The sequence below is a fragment of the Pleurodeles waltl genome, chromosome 10, assembly GCF_031143425.1.
Source record: "Pleurodeles waltl isolate 20211129_DDA chromosome 10, aPleWal1.hap1.20221129, whole genome shotgun sequence".
NCBI lineage: Eukaryota > Metazoa > Chordata > Amphibia > Caudata > Salamandridae > Pleurodeles > Pleurodeles waltl.
In genome coordinates, this window is record NC_090449.1 from 863,147,154 (window position 1) to 863,172,818 (window position 25,665).

Here is a 25,665-nt window from a genome sequence, read left to right on the forward strand (position 1 = left end):
TGCTCTTTTCTTAAATGTTATTATTATTTCATTTCACACTCCATGTCTGGCGCGGGCCAGCGGATCCGCGGGGAGGGGCAGTAACTTCAATACACACCCCTTATGTCCTCCATATACACCCCTCGGACCTTCCTTCTATAATTACCCGCACCTCCTCCATCGCTCCTTCCCCTTCCTTGTTCCCCTCCTTGACCCCTGCTCCTTAATTTAAGTCTGTGGATAACTGTAGGTCACTTCCTGTTGGAGGCACAGGAATGTCTTCGGCAGATCACAGCTGTGGGGGCCTTGTGCTAGCCCTCAATGTGCTTTTTAGAATAAATCCAACACTGACATTAGTGTGGTTTATTGTGCTGAGCAGTTTGATCACAAACTTCCAAGCCTTCAGTGAAGCCATCATGGTTCTGTGGAGTTCGTAAGGACAAACTCCCAGCCCATGTATTTAATATGGCACACTGGACTTGTAATGTCTAAGAATGGACTTATGTAGGGTCATATTGCTCATGCAGCTATGCCCTCACCTGTGGTCTAGTGCACCCTGCCTTGGAGCTGTAACGCCTGCTAGAAGGGTGACTTTCCTATGCCACAGGCAGTGTTTTGTGGGCATGGCACCCTGAGAGGGCTGCAATGTTGACTTTTCCTTTTCTGCCCACCAACACACAATCTGCAATGGCAGTGTGCATGTGTTTGGTAAGGGGTCCCTTAGGGAAACATTGGCACAATACATGCTGCACCCCTTAGGGGCCTTCCCTGGCCACAGGGCCCTTGGTATCACTAGTACATTTTACAAGGTAAGTAATAATTTATTGTACAGATAATAAAATCCAATACAAATGAACAAGGGAAAAAAAAAACAATCAATGACAATCAAAATAAATACCCACAAGGACTGAATTCAAACTAAAAGCACATCATAAGTTGCGCATGCAACATGTTAAAAGACATTTCTCCCAATAATAAATAAAATACAAATCACCCAACCCAAAACCCCACATAAAACACAAGGCAATATACATAGGCACAGCCTTAAGGTGCATGAATTAGTAATTGCGCTAAGCATCAGCTTATACTGTTAGAGCTCCTCATCCTAACTAATAGTGAGCAAAATGACAAGAGCGTGGAAAGATTCCAACTAGACGTGTTCATTGCTCGCAGTGCCATTAAATTTAGATCGTGCAATTTTAATACATTTGTTCAGTAACACCTTTAGCATTGGATTGCCAGGGTCCAGAGACTGGATAATAGCTTGTCGACAGGAGCGGACTCCCAGTTCGATCCATTTGCTCCGGAGCAAGAGTCTACGCTCCTTTAGTAGAGCTGGGCACAGACAAACCACATGTTCAATGGTTTTGTCCGCATTACTACAGACTCTACATATCACGCTGTCCCCGGGGGGTAGCTGCCATTTGGGCCGGTGTTTTTAAAAACCCCAATCACCCATCCTTATGGCAATAAAGGCCTTTTTCAACCAAAACCTGTATTTACAAGAGAAAAAACTGGAGGGCATACCTGGCTTAAAGGAACCAATTACTGCCCAGGCATGCTTCCAATGGACAAGAAGAGAGTAATCTGAATGATAAGAATACAGTTGGATAAGCCTTTTAATCTCTGATTTAAACAAGGAATAGGGGGGATTATTTTCCCCAAAGATCGCCAGCAACCAATCGCTGTTTGCATTCAACCAAAAATTGGGAATAGGTGCACTTCGATTTTGGCTCGCTAATTACTTGCCACACGACTTCCTCCAAGTGGCCGTCTGAGGCTTGACGCATTTTATAACACAACTTCAAAAAAGCACTAGCGTCAACTGCCACCAAATCTGGAAGCCCAAATTCCAACCTTACCGGCGCGGGTGAGGTCAGGTGTGGAACATGAAAGACTCTCTTGTAGATTTTATTAACCAACCTATTTAATAGGCAAGAGCCTTTGCCCAACAGAATTTCTTGACCATAGGCCAATGAGGGAGTGATTTTTGCTCTCATAACATCCATTAAAGGAAGAAGGGTCGGCCCCTTTAAAACCTTAGCTAATTTGGAAAAGGCCACCTGCAAGGCCACAGCTTTAAGTTCCATTTCCTTCTTATGTTTAACAAAACTGCCCCTGGAGTCGAAATGAACCCATAGATATTTGTAGTACTGGTCACAAACAAGTTTACGGTTACATTTTACAAGGGATTTATCTGTGTACCACAGGTGTGCCAATTGTGGAAACAATGGTACAGTTTTAAGGAAATAACACTGGGGCATGGTTAGCAGAATCCCAGCACACTCTCAGTCAAGTCAGCATCAATATTAGGCTAAAAGTGTGGGGGGGGGAGGGTAACTGCACCAAGGGCCAGTTTCCTACAAAAGGTATTTTCTGGTTTGCTTATAGCTTTGGCACCATTTTATGAACATATAATAGAAATGAGTACACTGTTCCAAGAAAAGAGTATAGTCAATGAGGACTGAAAGAAGGTGTTGTAGGAGTGCCCTCAAGCATCACAGTAGGATGCTAGGCATCATCATCGGGCTGACTCCTCGTCAGACCAGCAATGCAACGCCTGACGGGCCACCACACGGAAGGTGGTGGCTCTTCAACCGGAAAATGGGTCTGCAGATCAAACTAGGTCTGCAGAACGTGCTGACAGAGGAGGAAAGGAGAGTGAAGGGTATATAAAATTGGCTCTGAACACCTAATTACTTAATTTAATGTTTTATAGTAAGGGTCAGGCCAAGATTAAAAATAAATGAAGGAGTATCAAGGGAAATAATGTCTCCTATACTCCTAAAAGAAGGAAAGGAGGAGAGAGTATTCACTCCTAACACTGGGTCCACGACCTCGGGTAGGCACACAGCAGACCACCGGCGGAGTTGAATGAACTCACCCTGGTTATGAGGTTTTACGCGTCCCTATGATGCCCTGTCTTTCCATGGGATGGGCGACCCACAACTAGACTGACTGTGACGACTGGTCCACAGACTGTAAGTGACCTCCCAGCATTTACAGTTTTTGTTTTTAGTTTATTAAGGAGAAGTTACAACTAACGGTCCGGATGAAGCGCCATTGGATCAATTTCTGACCGTGTAGGCGTGAAACATGTCGACCCAGTGTTAGGAGTGAATACTCTCTCCTCCTTTCCTTCCTTTAGGAGTATAGGAGACATTATTTCCCTTGATACTCCTTCATTTATTTTAAATCTTGGCCTGACCCTTACTATAAAACATTAAATTAAGTCATTAGGTGTTCAGAGCCAATTTTATATACCCTTCACTCTCCTTTCCTCCTCTGTCAGCACGTTCTGCAGACCTAGTTGGATCTGCAGACCCATTTTCCGGTTGAAGAGCCACCACCTTCCGTGTGGTGGCCCGTCAGACGTTGCAGTGCCGGTCTGACGAGGAGTCAGCCCGATGATGATGCCTAGCATCCTACTGTGATGCTTGAGGGCACTCCTACACCACCTTCTTTCAGTCTACTTTTCGTCCTCATTGACTATACTCTTTTCTTGGAACAGTGTACTTGCACAGGGAGAAAGTACACTGGACCAGTAAATCCTCCCAGTCCCTCTCGTGTCGATAATACCATTTTATGAACATGCATCAGACACTTCAGTAAAAGAAATGTCAGAGACTACGTTTCTGCATGTCAAGTTTTTTGCAAATCCACTTAAGGATGGAGAATAATTAAATAATTAAAGAAGTTGTGTTTTCCATTTTAAGTGTCATAGGAAACCTTCTTCTCTGCTACCGAAAAAACTGCTGACTGGAATTATACTAACCATATCATGAAACCAGGACTTCACTTCAAGCAGTACTGTTCCTCTTTTGGCGAACATTCATTAATTGGTTTTGAGATATTTGCTTTACAAATAAGTGTTGAGTCAAATGGTGTGGGCCGGGGATGTTGGCATTCATAGTGAACTGTTAACAATGTTGCACATAACATTCAGTGGCGGCCGGTAATTTTAGGAGGGAGTGGGGCAGACGGGACATACACGGACACATACACACTCACATTCACACTCATTCATTCAAACACACACGCACATCCATTCCCTACACCCATTACCAAGTATTCAAACATACACGCACTAAACATTAATTTAAAAAAACCAACAAAAAAAACCAACACACACTTACCTGCAGCTCAGCTTCGAAGGTCCCAAGTGGGCTGGGACTGCTACCTTCCCGCAATGGTTGACTTTAGGTCAGCCAATGAGGGAAAACAGAAGTCCAGAGCCAAAGAGGTGCCACGAGGGTTGGGACTGCTATCTTCCTCATTGGCTGACCCCAGGTCAGCCAATGAGGAAGGCAGCAACCCCAACCTTGTCACAAAGTGGGATGGGGTCAGTGAGACTGGTGATCCCTCCCCACTCTGTGACGATGTGACACTCTGCCCTGGGTGCTTCAGGGGCTAAAACTGAAGCACCAAGTTCAGAGTCAATAAGTTACACTATCCCTCGTCACCGAGGTGAGGAGCTTTGCTGAGCAGAAGAGGTCACACTTGCAGGTGCTGTGACCTCCTTAGCATATCAAAGTTCAGGTCAGGCAGCCGGGAGCCTGCACAAATAGCGCATGTCTAGCTCCTGACTACCTGACCTGAAAATGAGGAGTATCTGTCAGGCTGACCTTTGCTCAGCCTGACAGACACACTTCTTGAGGGGCAAAAGGCGAGGGGGTATGGCCCCTCAGCCCCAGATGATAACATCACTGATGACATTTCAAAATACATCATCAATTACATCACTGGCAAGATCACATGACATCACCAATGACAAAGCTGTACGACCAATTAAAATATGTGATGCCATAAGAACAAGACATACTTGGGTTCACACTGTATACCTATGAAAAGGCCAAATCCACAAATCTGTTCAATTCATCCTTGGGTTAAGGGTTAAGATCTTGGAGTGCTTATAATATTTACTACGCAGAGCTGGAAGCTACAGCTAATGTGATGAGGTGCCCTGTGCTGTCCAAGTGGCTACAGTACCAATTGTGGCATGAGGTTATGCCTACTTTAAGTTTAGAATCTTAGAATCAAATAACAAAAGCTGTTGGCTAAGTGAGACATTCAGCTCTAAGGTTGGGTGTTGGAAGAACTCAAAAAAATTGCACGTTATCTCATATTTTAGTAATTGTGGGTGGTGTGAGAGTATACAAAGTCTTGAAATGTACCTTGAAAACATATTACATCTATGTACTAAGGTCACTGATGTACATGTTGTAAAGTGAAAACAGTCCACAAAACTGATGTCATCAGATAGGTCACTGGTGAGGTCATAAGTGATCTCCTTTTTGATGTCATTAATGATGTAATCTGAGACGTTCTCAGTGATGTCTTACATGAGGGTATGAGCGAGGCATGGCTTGGTACAAGATTTCATTTCTGTAGCTAATAATAGCTGGCGAAAAGCGGGGAATTTTTTTGTTTTTTTTTCAAAACCTTAACTTCACTCTGACTGTGTAGTGAATAAATTAAAAATAAACAGAACGTCTAACAGTATGGTAGTAGCTGAGCATCATGCACATTGAGTAAAGTTCAACTAACTGGTGTGGAATTCACAACAGGCAAATAGACCATTTACAGTACATGCACCGGTTAATGTTTAAACGTGGTTCTTTTTTATTTTGTTTCCCAAATGTGGTGAAGCACCAACCAGACATATCACATTTGTTTTTTGCATTATCTATTGAGGAGTCCAAGGGCTCCATGCTACATTTTCTTCTGAGCTGTGACACAATTAGGAGCTTTCACTTTTACATTATTTAGTACATTAGAAGGAAAGGTACCATGCACTTTCTTCTTACCTTTTCAGATTCCATGGGTGGACATCTCCAGTTATACAAATAATATTGCAAGTTGCCATCTCCTATTCCAAACTTTAGTTTTTCCAGGAATGTTTTGTTCTCCATTAAATCTAGTGCATTAAATACATCAAATCCTTTCTGCCAAAGTGAAAATAGAGTTTCTATTAGTGTTACTGAACTGTTCAAATGACTGCATAGCTAAAACAACTCAAGTCATTGCTTGATTAAGTCAGTGGGTTGTATTCATCTTAAATGGTCAGAAAATTAGAAGATGCACACACTAAACTGTGTAGTGCCAATGGACGATCATAAATGTGTGTGAAAAAATTTACCAGGCTACTATATCACAAAATACTGCATTTGACAGGTGTGTCCTATCAGGGAAACCAGAACAAATGTTGCATGCAGCGGATAGTTCACTGATATTATCTTAAGGTTTTAGGAAGGATTGCGTTTCACTTGAAGTGATTTGGACCTCACTACATGAAATAGCTCATCAAGGTTTTCCTCCATGCTGACTACATTCTCCATGGAGGCTTGAAAGTTACTAGTATTGGTGTGCTGCCCAAGGCTGACATCTGAGCAGTTTTGATTGGTAATCAATCAACACAAAGTCACATTTGAACTACCAGGCCCAATTACCCCATAATACCTATGGCTATTTTCATCCATGGACCATCCTTCAAGGGTCAGCTTTGTAATCACCATCCTATAGTACATATCAATAGATGCACAATCCTTCAATCGTTCACCATACCCTTCACATATTTGTCCATTTGAGCCAAATAATAAACATTCCTTACTCTCATCTAAAATGCACTCACCTTTCCCATAACCATTTTCATTGGTGTTTTGATAGTTCCTCTGTACACATCTCTCTATTTGGCATTACTTCTGCTGAACGCAATATGCAATTCAATTACAGAGCATCGTTCTCCAGCACTTTTAGATGCTCTTTATCTTATAAGGAGTGCTTTAATTTTCCTCATTAAATGTTAACCAAGTCGCAGTCCTAATAATACTCTCTCAGGGGAGGACATAATGCAGATATTGATCTACCAGGGTTGTCTGCTCCCACTCAAGGAAAAGGGATCCTCAAGGTGCAGCTGTGGTCCAGGAGGCTGTGCTCTCATGAATAGGAAGACAATCTAAGAAAGAACAGACATCAATGGGCCAAGGCTTGTGCATACTCCAAGAAACCAAAACAGTAGGACAACGTTCTTACCATTCACCATAATAGGTAAGACGAAGGCGGATACAGGTTTGAAAAGTGAAGGAATAAAATTGCTACTGTGAGGGGGTACCTATTGGGCCACGCCTCCGCTGCTTCAGTCAAGAAACACTATGCTACAGACATCAAGGAGGTACTGGGCTCTGAAGCCTGTGGCTTTGGTGAGGCACAACTTGAAGGTTCAGGGGTAAAACTGACAGGAATCTACAAGGACTGTAGAGGGTTACTCTGTTTCCAGAAAAAAATCATTAGGTCAACCAATATATGATTTAAAGGAAACATAGTGATTTTATCCAGTCCCAGGAAACCTTTAAAAGGTTAATACAGAAGCTACATACATTAATTACAGGCTGTCATTTTCTCAGTATAACCGCTGTGGTTAAAGCCGGTGTAATTTATCAGGGGCCTACACAATTATTCAGATTCCTGGAAATAACTGTGCTGTCAGCCCTGAATTTCAGAAGGAATTTACCGAATGACTTTTCAAAGAAATATTGATTTGGTTAACTTACAGGACATAAATGGAACACAGTGTTTTCAGGAAAATATTTATAAGGCTAACCCAGAAGTGAATTACAAGGAAAGTAGAATATTAGAAGTTCCCATGAATATTTGTATAAGGTCCCCCGTATGAGAATTGAAAGTAACAGGATAAACGTGGCTCTAGAGAAATATTTAGAATGCCCCCGGAACGAAGGAACATAGATGGGGTGACAAGGTGCCCATGATTCGCGGCCGCTTGCGATAAGAGAGCTGCTGCTTGAGTAGAAAATCTACTCGAGCAGGAGAAAGGAGTCAGCGCCCCCTGGCGCTCCGCGTGATGCAGTTTGCGGTGATTTTACAGCACAGGAGAAACTCCTGGCACTGAAAATCAGCGCAAACAGCATAACTTACCACGCGTAGCGTGGCAGAGTTTTTTTGGCACTTCGCAGAGTTCCGCATAACAGAACTCTGCCCAGGCCTAGTTATTTCCAGCTACTAGGCAAGGCTCGTCTCTAGAATCTCCCAGATCACACAGCGCACAGTCGAATGCTCCCCCCGAGCAGCCCTACTGGAGATCCTGGAAAATGTGGGGGGGCACACTGGTGGGCTCTGGTGTAACAATAGTCAAGAGAGACATAATGTGGCACTGGAACTCGACAGAATGTTTTCTGAAAGATCTTGAACAGTTACAAAAACAACGAGGTCAGACAGAGTGCTTGCAAGCAACATGGGAACCACAGTAACCCTAAAGAAAGTATCCAGATAGAAGGAGCATATATAGTTGTGAAAAGATGTACTTTACACTGGTAAAAATATGTAGGTATTTCACTTTTTGCATCCTGTGGCTTTAAGGTCGAAGCATGCTGAAGAAACTCTAGGTTCTGTATGCTTTGTTTAGTATTACCTACCCCTGCTTCTTCAATCCATATACTATAAGTTAACTGTAAAAGTGATTAAAGCCTCCATAGTTACAAATTTAGTTAGGGGGCTAAAACATAAAATATATTATTCCTGTACATCTCGAATATTCCTCTATGACCAACTTAGGCTGTCAGGCTGATGTGCACCTGAATGTATTTGAAAAAATACATTAACTTCAATTACTACTTCCGGTCTTGTGGTAACAACTGTCATGATTTTAACAGCCTGAGCACAGCGAGGTCTGAAATGAACTCTCGCTAAAAATAAGAAATGCACTTTTATACTTTTGAGACAGAAGAGAATTCTAGTACATAATTATATTTCCTGTTCGGGCAGTAAGACCGAGTGGCATATGATATTGAACCCAATGGAATCTGCTAGCAGTTCAAAGGTTTCCCTAGGGAATGGGCAGAAATAGGGGAGAAGTCATTAAGGGACTGGCTGCAAATTGTTAATCAACCTTCTATGATAAGGACGGTAATCAAAGTTCACCACAGAGCCAACTGCCTGCTCACTTTTTCAATATCTGAGGCAGGGATGCATCAAGCTGCAGGTACTATAAGTTCCCTGAACACCTTTTAGACTAGATGTGTGCAGGTTCCGGAATAAACATGTCTAACCACCCTGGAGCCCTGAACTGCTATAGGTTCCAAGTTGGTCCTGCTTCGACACGTTCAGAGTAAGCAATGGAAGGAATGATAATAACAAATGTCCACATTTGACCAACAGCATGACGTAGCCCAGAGCTGGTGGATACCCATCCAAATAATAGCAACACAACATACCTGCACATTGACTAAAGAATCCTGCAAATTGACTTCCTTAAATGCAAAGTGGACCTGGAACTTGAATTGCTTCACTCAGAGATTTTCACGAACCATACGTCATAAGGTAAATTGGGGCTTCTGTAGAAAGTGTCTGATCACCCTCGAGGCAAGTCGCAGTACTTTTTTAGAGTGATCCCACTTGCAACATTTTTGTTGTATTTTTTTTCTTGACAAAGCCACAACACATATCTGACCTTCCGAAACTGATTTACCTCGTCCTAGTAATCTTTATACATGTAAGTCTTCACTTTTTTCTTTCTTCTGACTTTCTACTGATTTTTCACACATCACCATCTTTCACACAAGGTTGGTTGCAAGACTGTTTCCTTAATTTTGACCCTGGTCAAGGCATGAGGCACTGATCCAAAGACCTTTATTTTAGGTCGTCGCCTCCAGCCACAAATCTGAGGACACTTTCTGCTTGGTTGTCAAATGGGAATATCAAAATAAGAATAATTTATGGTTGCGGTGCAGAACTATTTGCCCATCTTTAGCAGCAGCTCCTCTGCTATTTTCACCATTTCCAAAAGGTAACAGTACACTCCTGCTCTCCCCAATCATCAGCATCTTGTCTGGTAGTGGGGCACACAGCTGGATCTCCTTTTCAATAAAGAGGCAGGATAGGAAAAAACCTACCTCAGAGGACACCTGGTATTTCTTATATTTTTATGTATATGCTTTAATATTTTGGCAGTGACCTGCCAGCAACAGGCAAACGCAGATATTTGTTTGTGAAAAAATACAGGAGATTCTCATTTGTTTCGCTATCTTTTGGCAAACTGTTACACAGCTGACAAGCAAGCCCAGAGAAGGAAAACCTGACCGCCCTGCAGTGTTTTCATTAAGGAACACACACCAGATGTGGCACTGTCAGGGTGAACTACAATCGTGTGTACGGCTGGGGTTTTATTAAGAAAAAAAGAAGAGGCAACACAGAATAGATTCTTCACTTAGGAGATCCAGGGAGCTAAGAAAGGTCAAGGGAGAACAGGAACAAACGATGAAAGACTCAGCAAGAAAATTGTTATACTTAAAACAAACATATTATGAAAAGGGAAATAAGTCTGACAGAATACTAACATACAAACTAAGATAAATACAAACTAGACACCACATCAAATAAATAAAAGATTTAAAGAAGAAGAGGGTATGATTCATAGGAGTATATCATCATATATTACCAACATTTTATACTCCTTTTATTGAACACTATTTAAAAAAAGCAAAACCTAAAACTGCACAGACAAAACAAATATTTATAAGACTATGCCCCACCCGGAGACCAAACTGATTTTGAATCCGGGAGCGGCTCCTCCATTAGGACGGAGGACCATCACCCCTCTGCTTAAAATGCCCCTCAGGGCTGAAAAATAAAATGGTAATAAAGTAAATTCTTACCCGTTTATTTTCCATACTCCTGTCCTGAACCGACGAGTGGGCCCAGTAATGAAAACACACATTCACTTCATCTACGACAAACCATCAACAAAAATAAGTGACTGGAGAGTTTTCAGTAATTATATCAACAAGGGGAGCAAGGCAGGACTGTCCTCTATCACCTTTGGTTTTCACCCTGTCATTTGAGCCCTTATTTCAAAGAATGATCAGAAATCCTAAGATTAAAGGCATGTCCGCAGGCAGCAAAGAACTCAAGCTGGCACAGTTTGCTTATCACAGTCTGTGCTTTATCATCGAAACTTGAGGAATCCCTTCCCAATGAAATGGAAGAGCTAACCCTTTTTACCGAGGTCTCTGGAGTCAAGATAAACTGTTAAGTCACAAGGAACAGTAATAGTCAAAGAAGGGAATTAATGTCATTTTCTAATAATAAATAATGGATTCACATGAACATAGGGACCCATTAAATATCTGGATATAAACCAACTTCAGGAGACTTCCAAAATATACGAAAGCAAGAGCCTCCTCCACGTCTACAAACACTTTACAAAGATTTATACAAATGGGGAAGGTTAGAAATAACTTAGATGGGAAGAATCACAAGCAATAACATGGATTTTCTCCCCTGCTACCCATAAAATGTTTCGGGAAGGTAAAAGACCAAATCCCAAAAAGCTATCTTTGGTTTGTAAGAACAGAACACAGATAGTCACGAGGTGTCCACTATTTTGAAGCACATGGTGACTGGGATTTCCAAATATAAAGGTATGCATGAAAGCTGCCCAAATATCCTGGGCACTGGACTGAAACCATAACCCTGGGTAAAAACTGCAAGTACAAATGGAACACAATATTTTCCCTGCCCTTCCTATTGTGGCAACGACCGACTGCTGGACCCGGGAAACAAGAACTTCTGCAATCAAATCTAGTCCTTCCAGAGTATTGGCACAGTAAGATAGAATGAGGCTAGAATCTTTCCCTCCCTAATGATGATAATCACGTATAATCCTGATTTTAATTCGGGAATTTTTTCTCCCAGTTGCTCCCCTCTGTGAACCAATGTGCAGCATGGTGCATATGAGAGGGCAGGTAAAACTGTTCCAGATCTGGGACAGCCAGTCCCCACTTTTCCAGTGGGAATAAGAGAAAGTCCCTTGCCACCTTACTGCGTCCACCTGCCCAAATCAAGGATGTAAGCAGGAAATGCAGTTCCGTTCTGAGGAAGACTGCTGAATTAGTGTTTTATGGAGTAGAAATACCACAGTAAAAATAACAATTTTTAAATGACCACGCGTCTCGTGAGGGAAAGGGAAAGAGTGTTCTATAACTGAATGGAGGACCCGAGGCCCTCCTTGACCCTGGTAATATTAGACCGTGAGCGCTTCTGCTCTGTGTGTGCCGCCACCACGCCCAGGTAACGGAATCAATCAGTTTCCCAATTGAGGGGTAGTTCTGGTAATATCGCCGCAGCTCGGGGGAGGAGCGACTCCAAGGTAAATACTAAAGCTTTCATGTAAATAATCCAATGGCCAGAGATCTCCTCAAATATATCCAAGTGTCCCAACAGCAGTGGGAGGGAGTGTCTGGGTGCCGTAAAAGATAAAATGGTGTCATCGACATAGAGAGACACTAGGTGGGTGACACTCCCTACTGTAATACCCCAATGTGCCATCTCATGCCAAATCCAAATGGCCAGCGGCTCTAGAGAGATGGTGAAAAGGAGCGGTGAGAGCAGGCAGCCTTGACGCATTCCCCTGCCAACTAGCCAACTATCAGAGTATAATTTACCAACAATCACCCTGGTAGTAGGACATGTGTACAGAAGACTCACTCAAGCTCGAAATTGTAGTTCAAATCACATTGCATCTAGAACCTGCATGAGGTACTGCCAGTAAACCGTGTCAAAGCCCTTGGCAATATCGACTGAGATGATGGGAGCTCCTCCTCCCAACCCATCTCTTCGTGTAAGACATGCATTAATCTCCGGAGCTTCATAGTGGTGTTATGGCTGGGGATGAACCCACACTGATCTTCATGTATTAGTTATGTAATTAACAGGCGTAACCAAAGGGCTAAACTTTTTCACAGCACTTCCATGTCTGTGTAGATAAGAGCGAGTAGTCTGTATGAGGGCGGTTCGAGCTATCCGATCGCAGTCCCCCTCCTTAGACTTGGGGAGTACACCAGCGTCTTCGGACGCCAAGTAAACCTCCAGTAGATGCTGAGTAAGAGAGGGGAAGAAAGCCTGATAAAACTCTGCAGGAAAGCGGTCATAGCCCAGTGCCTTTCCCCTGAGCAATTGCTGAAGCGCTGGCAGGATCTCTTCCAATATAAGATCTGCCTCGAGGTTCAAGACAGCTTCCTCATCGGTGGAGAAGTGTTAAGGTGGCAAGAAATGAAGATGTGTGGTCTGGTTCAGGAGGATGAGGGCTGTGAAACACTTGTTCTAAAAGTATACCTCCCGGCTCTGGGAAGGTTTAAGATGGGAGTATGGGGGAGAGGGGAGGTTCCCGCCTGAGGATCCATACTAATAATCGTCTGGCACTTTCTCCCTCCTATGTAGAAGTTGGTGGTATGATTTAAGGGTGTATTTGTCCAGTCTACCTCTCACTTCCGCTACCTGTCGATGGACTTCTAATTCGCTCTCTTTCCCTATGAGATCACCCAGAGAAAGGTGCTGCAAATGCACCAATTCTTCCTCTTTTCAAGTCAATTTGGCCTGAAGAGTGCATCTAACCCCAACACAGCCCAACAGAGCGCCCCTGGATCAGAGCCTTCATTGCTTCCCGCTCGGTAGAACTATGACGAGTTGGAAGACCAGTTAATCTTGAAAAAATCTGACAGAGCCTCTGTCAGTGTTTCCCTGCCCTCCACATCCTGGAGTATCACAGGAGCGAACCTCAAGGTGATGGGTGACCTGGCTCAGTTCCCCATCTGACCTCAAAGGAAATCAGGACGTGATCTGATAAGTTATGGTGTAGAGGATGCCTATCTAGTTCCCCGTTCAAGATCAATCAATCAATCAAATAATTTCTAAAGCGCACTACTCACCCGTTAGGGTCTCAAGGCGCTGGGATGGGGGGGGGGGGGGAGGAGGGTTTGCCGGTTACTGCTCAAAAAGCCATGTTTTAAGGTGCTTTCTGAAGGTTAGGAGGTCCTGGGTCTTGCGTAGGTTGGTGGGGAGGGAGTTCCAGGTCTTGGCGGTGAGGTGGGAGAAGGATCTGCCGCCGGAGGTGGTGCGTTGGATGCAGGGGACTTTGGCGAGGTCGGCAGAGCGGAGCTGTCGAGTTGGTATGTGGAAGTTTACTCGTTTGTTGAGGTAGGCCGGTCCAGTGTCGCGGAGGGCTTTGTGAGCATGGACGAGGACTTTGAAAATGATCCTTTTGTTGATGGGCAGCCAGTGTAGGGATCTGAGGTGGGTGGATATGTGTTCGTGGCGAGGGAGGTTGAGGATGAGACGTGCGGCTGCGTTCTGAATTCGCTGGAGTTTTCTTTGAAGCTTGGCTGTGGTCCCTGCGCAGAGGGCATTGCCGTAGTCCAGTCTGCTGCTGATGAGGGCGTGGGTGACTGTTCTTCTTGTTTCTAAAGGAATCCATTTGAAAGTCTTGAGTAGCATGCGAAGGGTGTTGAAGCAGGAGGATGATATGGCGCTGATTTGCTGAGTCATGGAGATGAGTCTAGAACAATGCCAAGGTTGCGTGCGTGGGTGGTGGGTGTGGTCCGAGTGTGGTGGGCCACCAGGCGTCGTTCCATACTGTCTTGTTGGGGTCGAAGATGATGATCTCTGTTTTGTTTGAGTTTAATTTGAGGTGGCTTGCTGTCATCCATTTGGCGACGTCGAGGAGTCCGGCGTGCAGGTTAATCTTGGCGGTGGCTGGGTTCCTGGTAAGAGAGATGACGAGCTGGGTGTCGTTTGCGTATGAGATGATGGTGATGCCGTGGGGGCAGAGGATGTTAGAGGGTGGGGCTGAGGGAGGATCCTTGGGGGACCCCACAGATGATCTTGGTGGCTGTAAACCGGAAAGGAGGGAGGCCAACTCTTTGGGTTCTTTCGGCAAGGAAGGAGGTGAGCCAGTCTATTGCCTTGTGGCGAATTCCGGCATCAAAAAGGTGTGCGCGGAGAGTTTGGTCGCATACAGTGTTGAAAGCTGCAGAGAGATCTAGGAGGATGAGGGTGACGGTCTCGCCCTTGTCGACTCTCGTCCTGATGTCGTGCGTGCAGGCGATGAGGGCAGTCTCAGTGCTGTGGTTCTTGCGGAATCCAGACTGGGAGGCGTCAAGTATGTTGTTTTCTTCTAGGAAGCGAGACAGTTGAGCGTTTACTATCTTCTCAGCGACCTTTGCGGGGAAGAGGAGAAGAGAAATGGGACGGTAGTTTGTGAGGTCTTCTGGGCCTGCTTTGGGTTTTTTGAGAAGAGCGTTGACTTTGGTTTGCTTCCAAACGTCAGGGAAGGTTGCGGTGTCGAAGGAACTGTTGATGACGGCACGGAGCTGGGGAGCGATGATTTGGCTAGCCTTGTTGAAAATGGGGTGGGGGCAAGGATCTGTTGGGGAGCCTGAGTGGATGGAGTTCATGGTTTTGCGGATTTCTTCATTGTTGGTCGGGGTCCAGGTGTGTAGTTGGTTGTTGCGGGAGGGTGTTGTGGTGTTGGTTGTGTCGGTGGTGGGTGCTGATGCTGTGAAGCAGTTGTGTATGTCTGCGATTTTGCAGTGAAAGTAGTTGGCGAGGGAGTTGCAGAGATTTTGGGAGTGTGGAGGGTCGATGGTGCTGGATTTGGGTTTGGTGAGTTCTCTGACGATGGCAATGAGTTCCTTACTGTTGTGTGTGTTGTTGTCTATGCGTTCTTTGTAGAAGGACCGTTTGGTGGTCCGGTTGAGTTGGTGGTGTTTGCGCATGGCTGTTTTGAGGGCGGAGAAGTTGCTCATTGAGGGTTCTTGGCGCCAAGCTTTCTCAATTTTTCGGCATTCTCGTTTGGAAGCCTGGAGTTCAGTGGTGAACCAGGGGGCGGTCTTGATTGTGTGTGTGTTGTTTTCAAAGGGGCGAGGGAGTTTGCGCAGGTTGCTAGCCATTGTGTGAGGTTGTGGGTGGCGGTGTTGGGGTCGTTGGTGATGGGAGGTGGAGCTTGTGTGAGGTTGGCGATCAGGTGCTCTTTGGAGATCTTGTTCCACTTGCGGTAGGGTGTAGTGTGTTGTTGGTGGTGGGTGCAGTTCAAGTCGCTAGCCCAAAGAATAGGACCGGTCCAGTGCAGTCAAAATCGCATCCTGTTATTTTGGGAAAAATTGCCCTTCAGCAATGTTGATAGGTATTAACAGGAGGTAATGACCCTCAACATCAGCTTCCATGTAGGTATGGGCAAACCGAATTCCAGGTGCTATCCATATAAGGTAGCCCCTAGAAAAGATCGAATAGTTAGAGTAGATTTGTCCTCTCCATTTTTTGGCTAATTTGCAAGCAGTGTCAGAGCGCTGCATCTCCTGTAAACAGACGATGTCAGCAGCATTTCTCTTAAGAACTAAAATGTTTCATGTAGTTGCTCAGACCCTGCTCATTCCAGGAGACGAGCTTCATGTTCCAGACTTACCCATTATTATTTAAGATATGCATGGATATTGAGTTCTCTCTGTGTGACAAGATGGCATCAACCTGTGGGTCAAGTAACAGAACTCACAACAAACTCTCCTCCACCCCAGACAAGTATAAATTAACCATATTATTATACATGATTTGATGTGTCAGGATATACACAAATATCCAATTACAGCCCCACCTCCCCCACACTTAGACATAAAGTACAAACGTCCATGCATATTCTAATGAAAAACAAACTCAGATCATGCATACCATAAATGCCACCATCTCCGAGAGAGGTGTCCAGCACAGCTGCAGTGAGAGGCTAGGATTTAGCAGCTCACTGTCCGGTATCAGTATAAACTATCAGAACCTCCCACTGAAGCATGCTGCAATGGGAAGGTTGAACACACCTGCCGTCTGGGACCCAGCACTAATGGTTACAGTAGATCACCCACCCTTGAGGAAGGGGAGGGATAGCAAAGAGCCATCCAAGACATACAGAAACACTTCAAGAACAAATTAAGGAGTCATAGTTTCAGGAATGAGGTCACTACATTGTGAAATAATGTCAGAGTTCCTTCCATCTGGGAAGATTACTGATTATCAATGTCTCAGGTACCAGTGAGTGCTCGTTGGCAGCAGAGTCTATGGTGCCATCTTCTCTGACTACAATGTGGGTGGTGCTCTGCGCCTCCGGAGGACCTCTTCTTCCATTCCGGTGACATCTACCCACACCCCGCCTCGTTCGGGTATGGAAGGGGTCTGCACTGCTCAGGGTGTGCAAAGGAATCCTGATCGACATGTCCATCCAGGTCCAGATTTCCTCAAGGGCACTCGAAGAAGTGTGGTTTTCCTGCTGCTATGACACAGACCTTTGCTAGGAAAGGAGCATATACTTAATTCCCATTCCACAAATTCTTCACTTCCAGGAAGGATTTATGATCCTCCTATAATTTTGGGTGTCCTGTGGTTTTCGAATTGCAGCATTTACCTTTCCCTGGCAGCTCTCAAGATAGAATCTCTATCACTGAAATATAGGATTTTAGTTATGAGGGCCCATGGCGGAGCACCTAGAGGTGGCACGGGGGCCAGGGCCCCGTGTGCCCTTTCAATGACAATGAAATCAGACAGGTCTTTAGGGAGCAGTGTGCTCCACACAGTCCTCCAGGAACCTCTCTGCAGACTAATCTTCTGCACTTTTAGGGAAGCCCAGTAGGCGCGATCGTCCTTCGGTGTCTTGCACCCAGTTTTCCAAGGTTTTAGTAACAACTGACATGTGGGAGACCTAATTAAGCAGATATATCTCACCTTGCAATCAAGTTATATAGGTTTCCGTATTTTCCAATTTATCTGCTACTTTATAGAGATTAGCATGCAGCAAGTTCACTTCAATGGCGATACCCACTATCTGCCCCTCTAGTGCTGGTACAGAGCCATGTACAGCCTCCAGAAGGGCCCCAGTGAAGGCTCTTCTTGAGGCTCTGGGGAGTGTTCCAGGCTCTCTGACTGATCCAGATGAGTAAGTCTATAAGTAGGCTGTTGCGTTGTAGTATACTGTGTAATGGTATTACCCTGTTGGTGCTGCTGAGGTCTATCTTTCCCCATCTTATCGTTGAGGAAAAGCAAGGTGTCTTAAGGTGCCCCTTTAACGCTGTCAGTCAAATTGCAGGTGAGGTAGGCCACCAGTGGGAAGGTGCTGAGAGAGCACAGCACAGGCTTTCAGGGACGCAGTACAGGGTGACTGTGCCCAAAGGGCTCTGCACGGAGTCTAGCAGCTATATGGAAACCAACTATGGTCTAGGGTGGGTGCTGGTGGAGCAACCACTGATCTGAACAGCAAAAGAAGTGTGGAAGGCCTTAAGGAGCAGCTGCAGTCAGACTGATAGCCTATGGTCTAGGTTCCAGGATACAGACCACCCACTGTCACTACAGGTACCATCCTGATCAACGGTAGGGCTAAGGGGACTTACACAAAGCACACAATACAATTAATCCTGAGGATAAGTTCTCCCCCTACCCCGCCATCAGATCATCACACAAGCCCCATAGCACTCATGAGAAATATGTCCTATGAGGGACCGTTCTAATCAGGGGTCTCCCCAGGAAGTACGAGCATGTCTGGACCAGCCATAATCCCTCCAACCTTTAGGCCGGGCCAAGCAAGAGGGAAACCGCTGTGTGAAATTCCAAAGGGTTGTCAGGGGGCGGTGTTGGCCGCTCTCCGATCTGATGTGGTCCAAGTGACTCTGCAACGTTAGATCCTCTGTCGGCCCTGGGACCGACATGCCACCCAGAGGCCTGCAGTGATCCTTCCAAGCAGGCCAAAGGAGCAATCCAGGCCACGTCCGGTCCAGTAGCCCCCGCTTGTGCCACCCTAAGGAACAGGCCCATGCCACATGAGCACGCCTCTTGGCCCGGCTGGAGGTGACAGACAGCGGGACAGAGATCTGGCCTCAGGTTCAAAGCTGTGGCCTTAGGGCACACCCAGACCCGTCACCCTGAGACTGAGGCCCGAGAGGGCTCTGCGCCCTCAACCAAGTGGCCTCGCTGCAGTTCTGGCCTAACGCTGGGTGCAGTCTCCTCCTTTGGTTCACTGCAGCCAGACTGTGGGGGCATCCAGCAGTCCCTGCTCCCAACATTTCTGTCTCAGATCTTCTGCTTTAATTACCCCACTGGCAGATACAGATGGATGTCCCCGAAGGCCCACAGGAAAACAAGTAATCATGCCCCCTTCACAGCTCAGTGGGGGGGATCCCAAGCCAGGACCCCAGTCCATGCACACCAGGGTACCCCTGCTCCAGCCACTCTGATGGAGGACTTATCCAGCATGAGCACAATCCAAGAGCGCTGCTTCCCTGTATGGTGCTGCTGCACCAGTTGGGATGGCCTGCGTCTGGGCCCCCGGTGATCTAATGGCAATTACGCAACCAGCACAGGTTTAGTCCAATGTAGGTGGGGTCCGCATTCAATGCCGCAGCGGGCCCCGACCAGATCCACCAACAGTGGCCGGTGACATCCCCAAGCAAATTGAGGCAAGGCAACAATCCAAGGCCTCACTAGGCCTGTCTTAGTCTCCTCAGTAGGCCCCAGGATGCACTTGGCCCCCATACCGACTGAGATGTCCACTCAGCATCAGAGGGCCTAGCAGTAGTCTGTGAGGGACCAGAGGCAAGATGAGAGGGACACCAATCTGGGCCTCCAAGACCACACTCACCTATGACACCCCGCTCTAGTCACCCCTGGGGAGGACCTATCGGGCTTATGCAGAGCCCAGATGTGGCGCCGCCATGCTGTTCACAGCGGCCCGTACCCAGTATCTTAGAATGAGCTTTGGGTCCACCCCTTTTAACCACTGGCTTTCTTCAACTAGCATTTTTCAGCCATTGGACAGACTCAAGCTGTCCTAGCTCAGACTGGTGCAGTAATCATCTTTTGAATAACACTATTGACCGTATGGAAATATACCTCCACCATTATGTGAGTGCTTGCATTAAACTGCAAGAAGGACTATTTTACAAGTACAGCCCCTTCTTTGTCTTCCTGCCAGCTGCCTCCTGTATGGCTTGCTCTTTTCCTCGTCTATTTCTCCTTTCTGTTGTCTCCCAATACCCCTTACTCCCTTTGGCGCTGCCCAGACTCCTGCCCACTACCCTCTGTTATCTCCCTTGTGATACACAATTCCCTTTACCTCTTCACAATTTATCGTGAGTGCCGCCAGGTCTGGGTATTTTTTTCAATTTCAAAGAAACAAAATGGCGGGCTTTATGGAAGAATTCCTTACCTTCAATACCATCCTCTTTTTGTTTCTATATCAAAAAATGTCTGTTAAAAAGGCAGCCCTTCATTACAGTCCTTCCTGTCATACTATGCGCCATAAACTAAAGATAGATGCTAATGAAGGCTTCCTTACCATTCAACTTTTATTTGAAACAGAAACAAAAACAGGACTGTACAGAAGCAAGGGAGATATCACTGCAGGCTGCCCTTTGTATATTGTCTGCTGTTAATGTGCTTATGCTGCATGTTTTAGCACATTAAACCCAGACCTATTGACTTCGCCAATGCTTGTTTAACAATGAAGTTGGATCGTTAGCTTTTGCTACGTATAGCTAAACACATTTTGTCATCAAAACCCATCCCAGAACTCTACTATAAAAGTAGCAAAAATCATAAAGCACTACAGGTAGCTACAGAAGGCTGGCCGTACATGAACGCGCACCATTGTCGTGAAACAGTCCCCAAATCCATTATTCGGTGATTACATGCCAATATTTAAGTATGAGAAAATCATTACCAACTTAGCTATTATAAGTGCATCATTCATTAGGTCCTGCAGCGGGGTCTCAGTATGGATGTTGTAGAAAGAATAAGCAGCCTTAAGTGTTTTATGAACCGGGTGATGCATAACTGTTGATGGTAACGTATAGAAACTAAAAAAGTCTGTCAATACGCCATTTGAGCTCTGCAGAGGAAAAAAACAGAAAAAAACCACAAGATCATCCATGAACGATCGCAATTTAATGGCTAGACATCACTATGCATGCATTATCAAGTTTAACATCTGGAGCTCTTTGCTTAATGTTAGTGTTCTCCTGAGAAGAAGGAATAATGCGAGGCAGAATGTACAGCCAGATGGGAGCATCTCAATAATCTACAAATAAGGCAATAAACTGACCGCTATTGAGTACCAGGGAATTCCACATCAACACTTTACTTCGAATGAAATCAATTATATTTTTCTCAAAATATTGATTTCAGGATTGTGTTACACACCGCTAGATGTCGTAAAACACCGATGCTAAACTATTGTTTTTTTTTTTTAAGAAAAAAATATAATTTGATTGTTCTCTCAACCATAAAATATTTTCAAGCAAACCAGAATCCATAAGCGCCCATTAAATTGCACTGGAACTGCTAATGACTACAAACTTTCTAAACTATGCTATGCTTAGTTATGCGTAGCGCCTTGAGATCATAACAGGTGAGTAGCTGTGCTTTACAAACACTGATTGATTGATGCTAAACTGTTTACTAAAACAAAAAAAGATTTTAATGAGAGAAAAATTGGTTGAGTGGTGAGCTAGTAATCTATGTACTCTGTCTATAACTATTACTTGTTTCCACCAAGTGTGGACTGAGCAGAGGTTAGTGTACTAAATTAGAAGACCCACCTTGAAAGAGGTGGAGAACAAGCATTGACAAAGCCAATAGGTCTTGCACATGCAAAAGCTATTGGCTTTGCCAATGTGTTTTAGCCATCTTGTACATTAGCGTGGCTGCTGTTCAGAATGGATAATAGTTAACAGCATAGCGGAGAGTCACGTGGGGGTGTTGTAGAGTAGAATGGTGAAAAGTGGAGTAGAATTTTGTAGAATGGAGCATAAGAGTGTGTCATGTATTGGAGTGGCATAGTGTGGAGTCGCGCAGTTCGGCATACACAGGAGTGGACCGGTGTAAAGTGCATTGGCAAATAGTGTTGTAGAGTATAGTGGCACGGAGTGCAGTGGTATAGAGTGCAGTGGCATTGAGTGCAGCAGCATTTAATTCAGCTGCATACAATGCAGTGGCGTAGATTGGAGAGGTGAATGGTAGAGTGCAGTGGTGCAGAGTGGCACAGAGTCCGGCAGCATAGAATGGAGTGGCATAGACTGGTACAGAATAAAATAGCACTTAGTGGTACAGTGTAGGGTTTAGTGCCATAGAATGCAGTGGCATACAGTGGAGCAGTGTAAAGTGGAGTAATGCACATTATAATGGCATTGAGTTCAGTGGCGGAGAGTGCAGAGTAGAGTATCTGGGTGCAGTGGTGTAGAGTGGCTTAGAGTACAGTGATGCAGAGTGGAGTGCAGTGACAGTGCAGCTGTGTACAGTGCAGTGGTTAAGAGTAGAGTGGCACAGAGTGCAGTAGCATAGAGTAGATTGTTTCAGAGTGAAGTGGTGTAGGGAGTAGTGGTGCAGGGCAGTAGAGTGCAGTTGCGCAGAGTGGCATAAAATGTAATGGCAGAGTAAAGTGGTGTAGAGTGCAATGGCACAGAGTGCAATGGTGCAGAGAAGATTAGAGTGGCGTATAGTGCATTGGAGTAGAGTGCAGGGGCATAGAGTTGCGTGTTCGAGTACAGTGCACTGCCATAGTGTATTGGCAAAGAGTGAAGTGTCGCAGAGTGGCATAAAGTCGAGCTGTGCAGAGTAGATTGGTGTGGGCTGGAGTAGTGTAGAGTGCAGTGGTGTAGAGTGCATTGGCATAGAGTGGTACAGGGTAGAGTAGAGAGATGCAGGGTGAAGTGGAATAGAGTGCAGTGGAGTAAAATGGAGTGGTGCAGAGTGCAGTGGCAAAGAGTGGTGTAAATAGAAGGGGTATGGATTGGTGGAGAGTAGAGTGGAGTGGAGTGGCATAGAGCAGAGTCTGCATGGTATGGAAGCGCACTGTTATTACAGACAACGCATTTTCAATTGAAATGACCATTACATTTACACAGACATACAGTAGTTCTACTAAAAAAACTATACAGTGCACAAATGAAATTGTGTGGAAATTGTGTCACCTAGAGTAATGATTTGTTGTGATCATATTAAAGTATTTGGTTCCAACACACTTTAGGAATAACAAAAAATGTGCTTAATTTGTGTTATTATATACTCTGACAAATTTACACAGTTCATTTAAATGTTGTTGTGTGCTAGAAAAAGCCTCTTTCCTAACCCCAGTATCATGCAAGATTGTCACAGAAATCTCCTCACTTTGTAGACAGAGAAAAAAAAGTTGACAGGCACCCTTGGAAGACAACGCCTGATATTTGACCTTGGTCTGTGAATGCACATCAAATATAACAAGATAAGAAAAACATTTTAATGCCTGGTTACAGAAAGGGATTTTGTGGCCTTTCTGTAAGAATACAGTAAACGCGGTTTAAGCAATGAGAGAGGCGAACAGAACCTGGAGAGCCTAAAGCAAAAAAAGCCAGCAAATAGAAAGCCAGAAAATGTGAGTTACAAACTGTTAGAAATGGGGTTTTTGGTTGGCAGTTAGGTTACCCTCTGTCCAAGCAAGAACCCTCACTCTAGTCAGGGTAAGTCACACACAATCCAAATTATCCTGTGCCCACCCTCTGGTAGCTTGGCACGAGCAGTCAGGCTTAACTTAGAAGGCAATTTGTAAAGTATTTGTGCAATAAATCATACAATAACACAATATAGCACCACAAAAATACACCACACAGTGTTTAGAAAAATATATAATATTTATCTGGATAATTGCAGGTCAAAACGATCAAAGATGCAATATGAAATTGTAGAGATATCACTGAAGTGATATAAAGTGTCTTAAGTCTTTAAAAAGCAAACAAAGTCTCTTTCAAGCACAAAGTACCTGGTTTAAAGTGGAAAATCTACGCAAAGGGCCGCAGAGGAGGAGATACGTGGAAAAATGGTGTGTGCGTCGGTTTCGCCCCTTCACACACGGACTTGCGTCGTTATTTTTCACGTGGGGAAGTCGTGCGTCGTTTTCCGGCGCGCGGACAGTCTCCTTCTGTGGTTTGCGGGATACCCAGATGTCCCGGGGTCTGTGCGTGGAATCCTATGCTTGTTTTCCGGCTGCACGTCATTCCGGTGGGCTGTGTGTGGAATGTTCTCCCTCACGGCAGGCGTCGCGTCGATTTCCTTTCTGAAGTCGGGCGGCGTTGTCCAGGAGAGGCCGTGCGTCGAAGTTCCGGTCGCACCGCAGGCGTCGCGCCGAGCGGCGTCTTTCCGGATCGGGGTGCGGTGAATTTTTCACCGCGGAGCAAGCTGTGCGTCGAAGTTTTCGGTGCACAAGGCGTCCAAATGAAAAGAGAAGTCTTTTTGGTACTGAGACTTCAGGGAACCGGAGGCAAGCTCTATCCAAGCCCTTGGAGAGCACTTCAGCAGCAAGGCAAGAGTTCAGCAAGGCAGCAGGGCAACAGCAAGGCAGCAGTCCTTTGTAGAAAGCAGTCAGGTGAGTCCTTTAGGCAGCCAGGCAGTTCTTCTTGGCAGGATGCAGGTTCTGGTTCAGGTTTCTCCTCCAGCAAGTGTCTGAGGTGGTAGGGCAGAGGCCCTGTTTTATACCCAAATGTGCCTTTGAAGTGTGGGAGACTTCAAAGAGTTGCTTAGAAGTGCACCAGGTCCCCTTTCAGTTCAATCCTGTCTGCCAGGGTCCCAGTAGGGGGAGCGGCAGTCCTTTGTGTGAGAGCAGGCCCTCCACCCTCCCAGCCCAGGAAGACCCATTTAAAATGTAGATGTATGCAAGTGAGGCTGAGTACCCTGTGTTTGGGGTGTGTCTGAGTGAATGCACAAGGAGCTGTCAACTAAATCTAGCCAGACGTGGATTGTAAGGCACAGAAAGATTTAAGTGCAAAGAAATGCTCACTTTCTAAAAGTGGCATTTCTAGAATAGTAATATTAAATCCGACTTCACCAGTCAGCAGGATTTTGTATTACCATTCTGGCCATACTAAATATGACCTTCCTGCTCCTTTCAGATCAGCAGCTGCCACTTCAACAATGTATGAGGGCAGCCTCAGTGCACATTACTAGGGACTTATAGGTAAATTAAATAGTCCAATTGGGTATGATCCAATGTTACCATGTTTAAAGGGAGAGAGCATATGCACTTTAGCACTGGTTAGCAGTGGTAAAGTGTGCAGAGTCTAATAACAAGCAAAAATGAGGTCAGAAAAAGAGAACGAGGAAGACAAAAAGTCTGGGGATAACCCTTCAGAAGTGCCATTTCCAACACAAACCACAAAGCTGATGCTAATCAACAGGCGGAATGCATTCCAAGGTCAACTTTCTGATATTCCCTTAAGATGTCTTTAGCAAACCAGACAGCTGTGCTGTCTGGTAGACTGGGACCTAAAAAATAGAAGTTAAAAAGTGCATATGTTCAAATTTCTTGAAAAGTGATGATCCACAGAGCAGGAATTTTCCCTGCAAATCGGAGGTCACATTAGCACTCACCGTAGGGTTGGGTGGGGTGCAACAATCACTAGCTTGAGCCTTTGAGGCAGCAGAGGACGACAGGGACACAAAGTTGCCCTTTTCCATCAAGGACGGTGACAGCCAAACCATGGATGTGTTTAAATGCGAGGCAGAGTACCTTCCAGGCCATTCAATGACAAACTGAGAGTCAGTGAAATAATATCCTAAAGCGAATCACTCAGTCTCATTTAGAATGTACTAATGCCAAGTATACTGGAACATTTTACACAATCTGTAGTTGGTTTAGGGAATCTTGCCTCTAAAGTATTCCCAAAATCCAGATTTGAATTTAAAAGAAAAGCAGCCATTAGCTGATGTTATTCTGGCGGAAAATATGGAAAGCCTCTATGGAAAGCCCAAAATGTGAACAATGACCAGTTAACCAAAGCAGTGACAACTTCATTCCGGTTCACATAGCTCTTGCAAAGGGAACCTCCCTGTTTGACTTTTGTGGTG

At 45.1% G+C, this 25,665-nt stretch overlaps 1 protein-coding gene across 1 annotated transcript in view; it reads right to left on the bottom strand.

The window, feature by feature from the left end:
* NMT2 (N-myristoyltransferase 2) overlaps positions 1 to 25,665 on the bottom strand; it is a 260,791-nt gene that overhangs the window by 21,334 nt on the left and 213,792 nt on the right. The window contains exons 10-11 of the mRNA XM_069211591.1: positions 20,513 to 20,680; positions 5,787 to 5,924 (exon numbers count right to left, since the gene is read on the bottom strand). Coding sequence (XP_069067692.1) covers positions 5,787 to 5,924; positions 20,513 to 20,680 — 306 coding nt within the window. The remainder of the gene's footprint in view (positions 1 to 5,786; positions 5,925 to 20,512; positions 20,681 to 25,665) is intronic.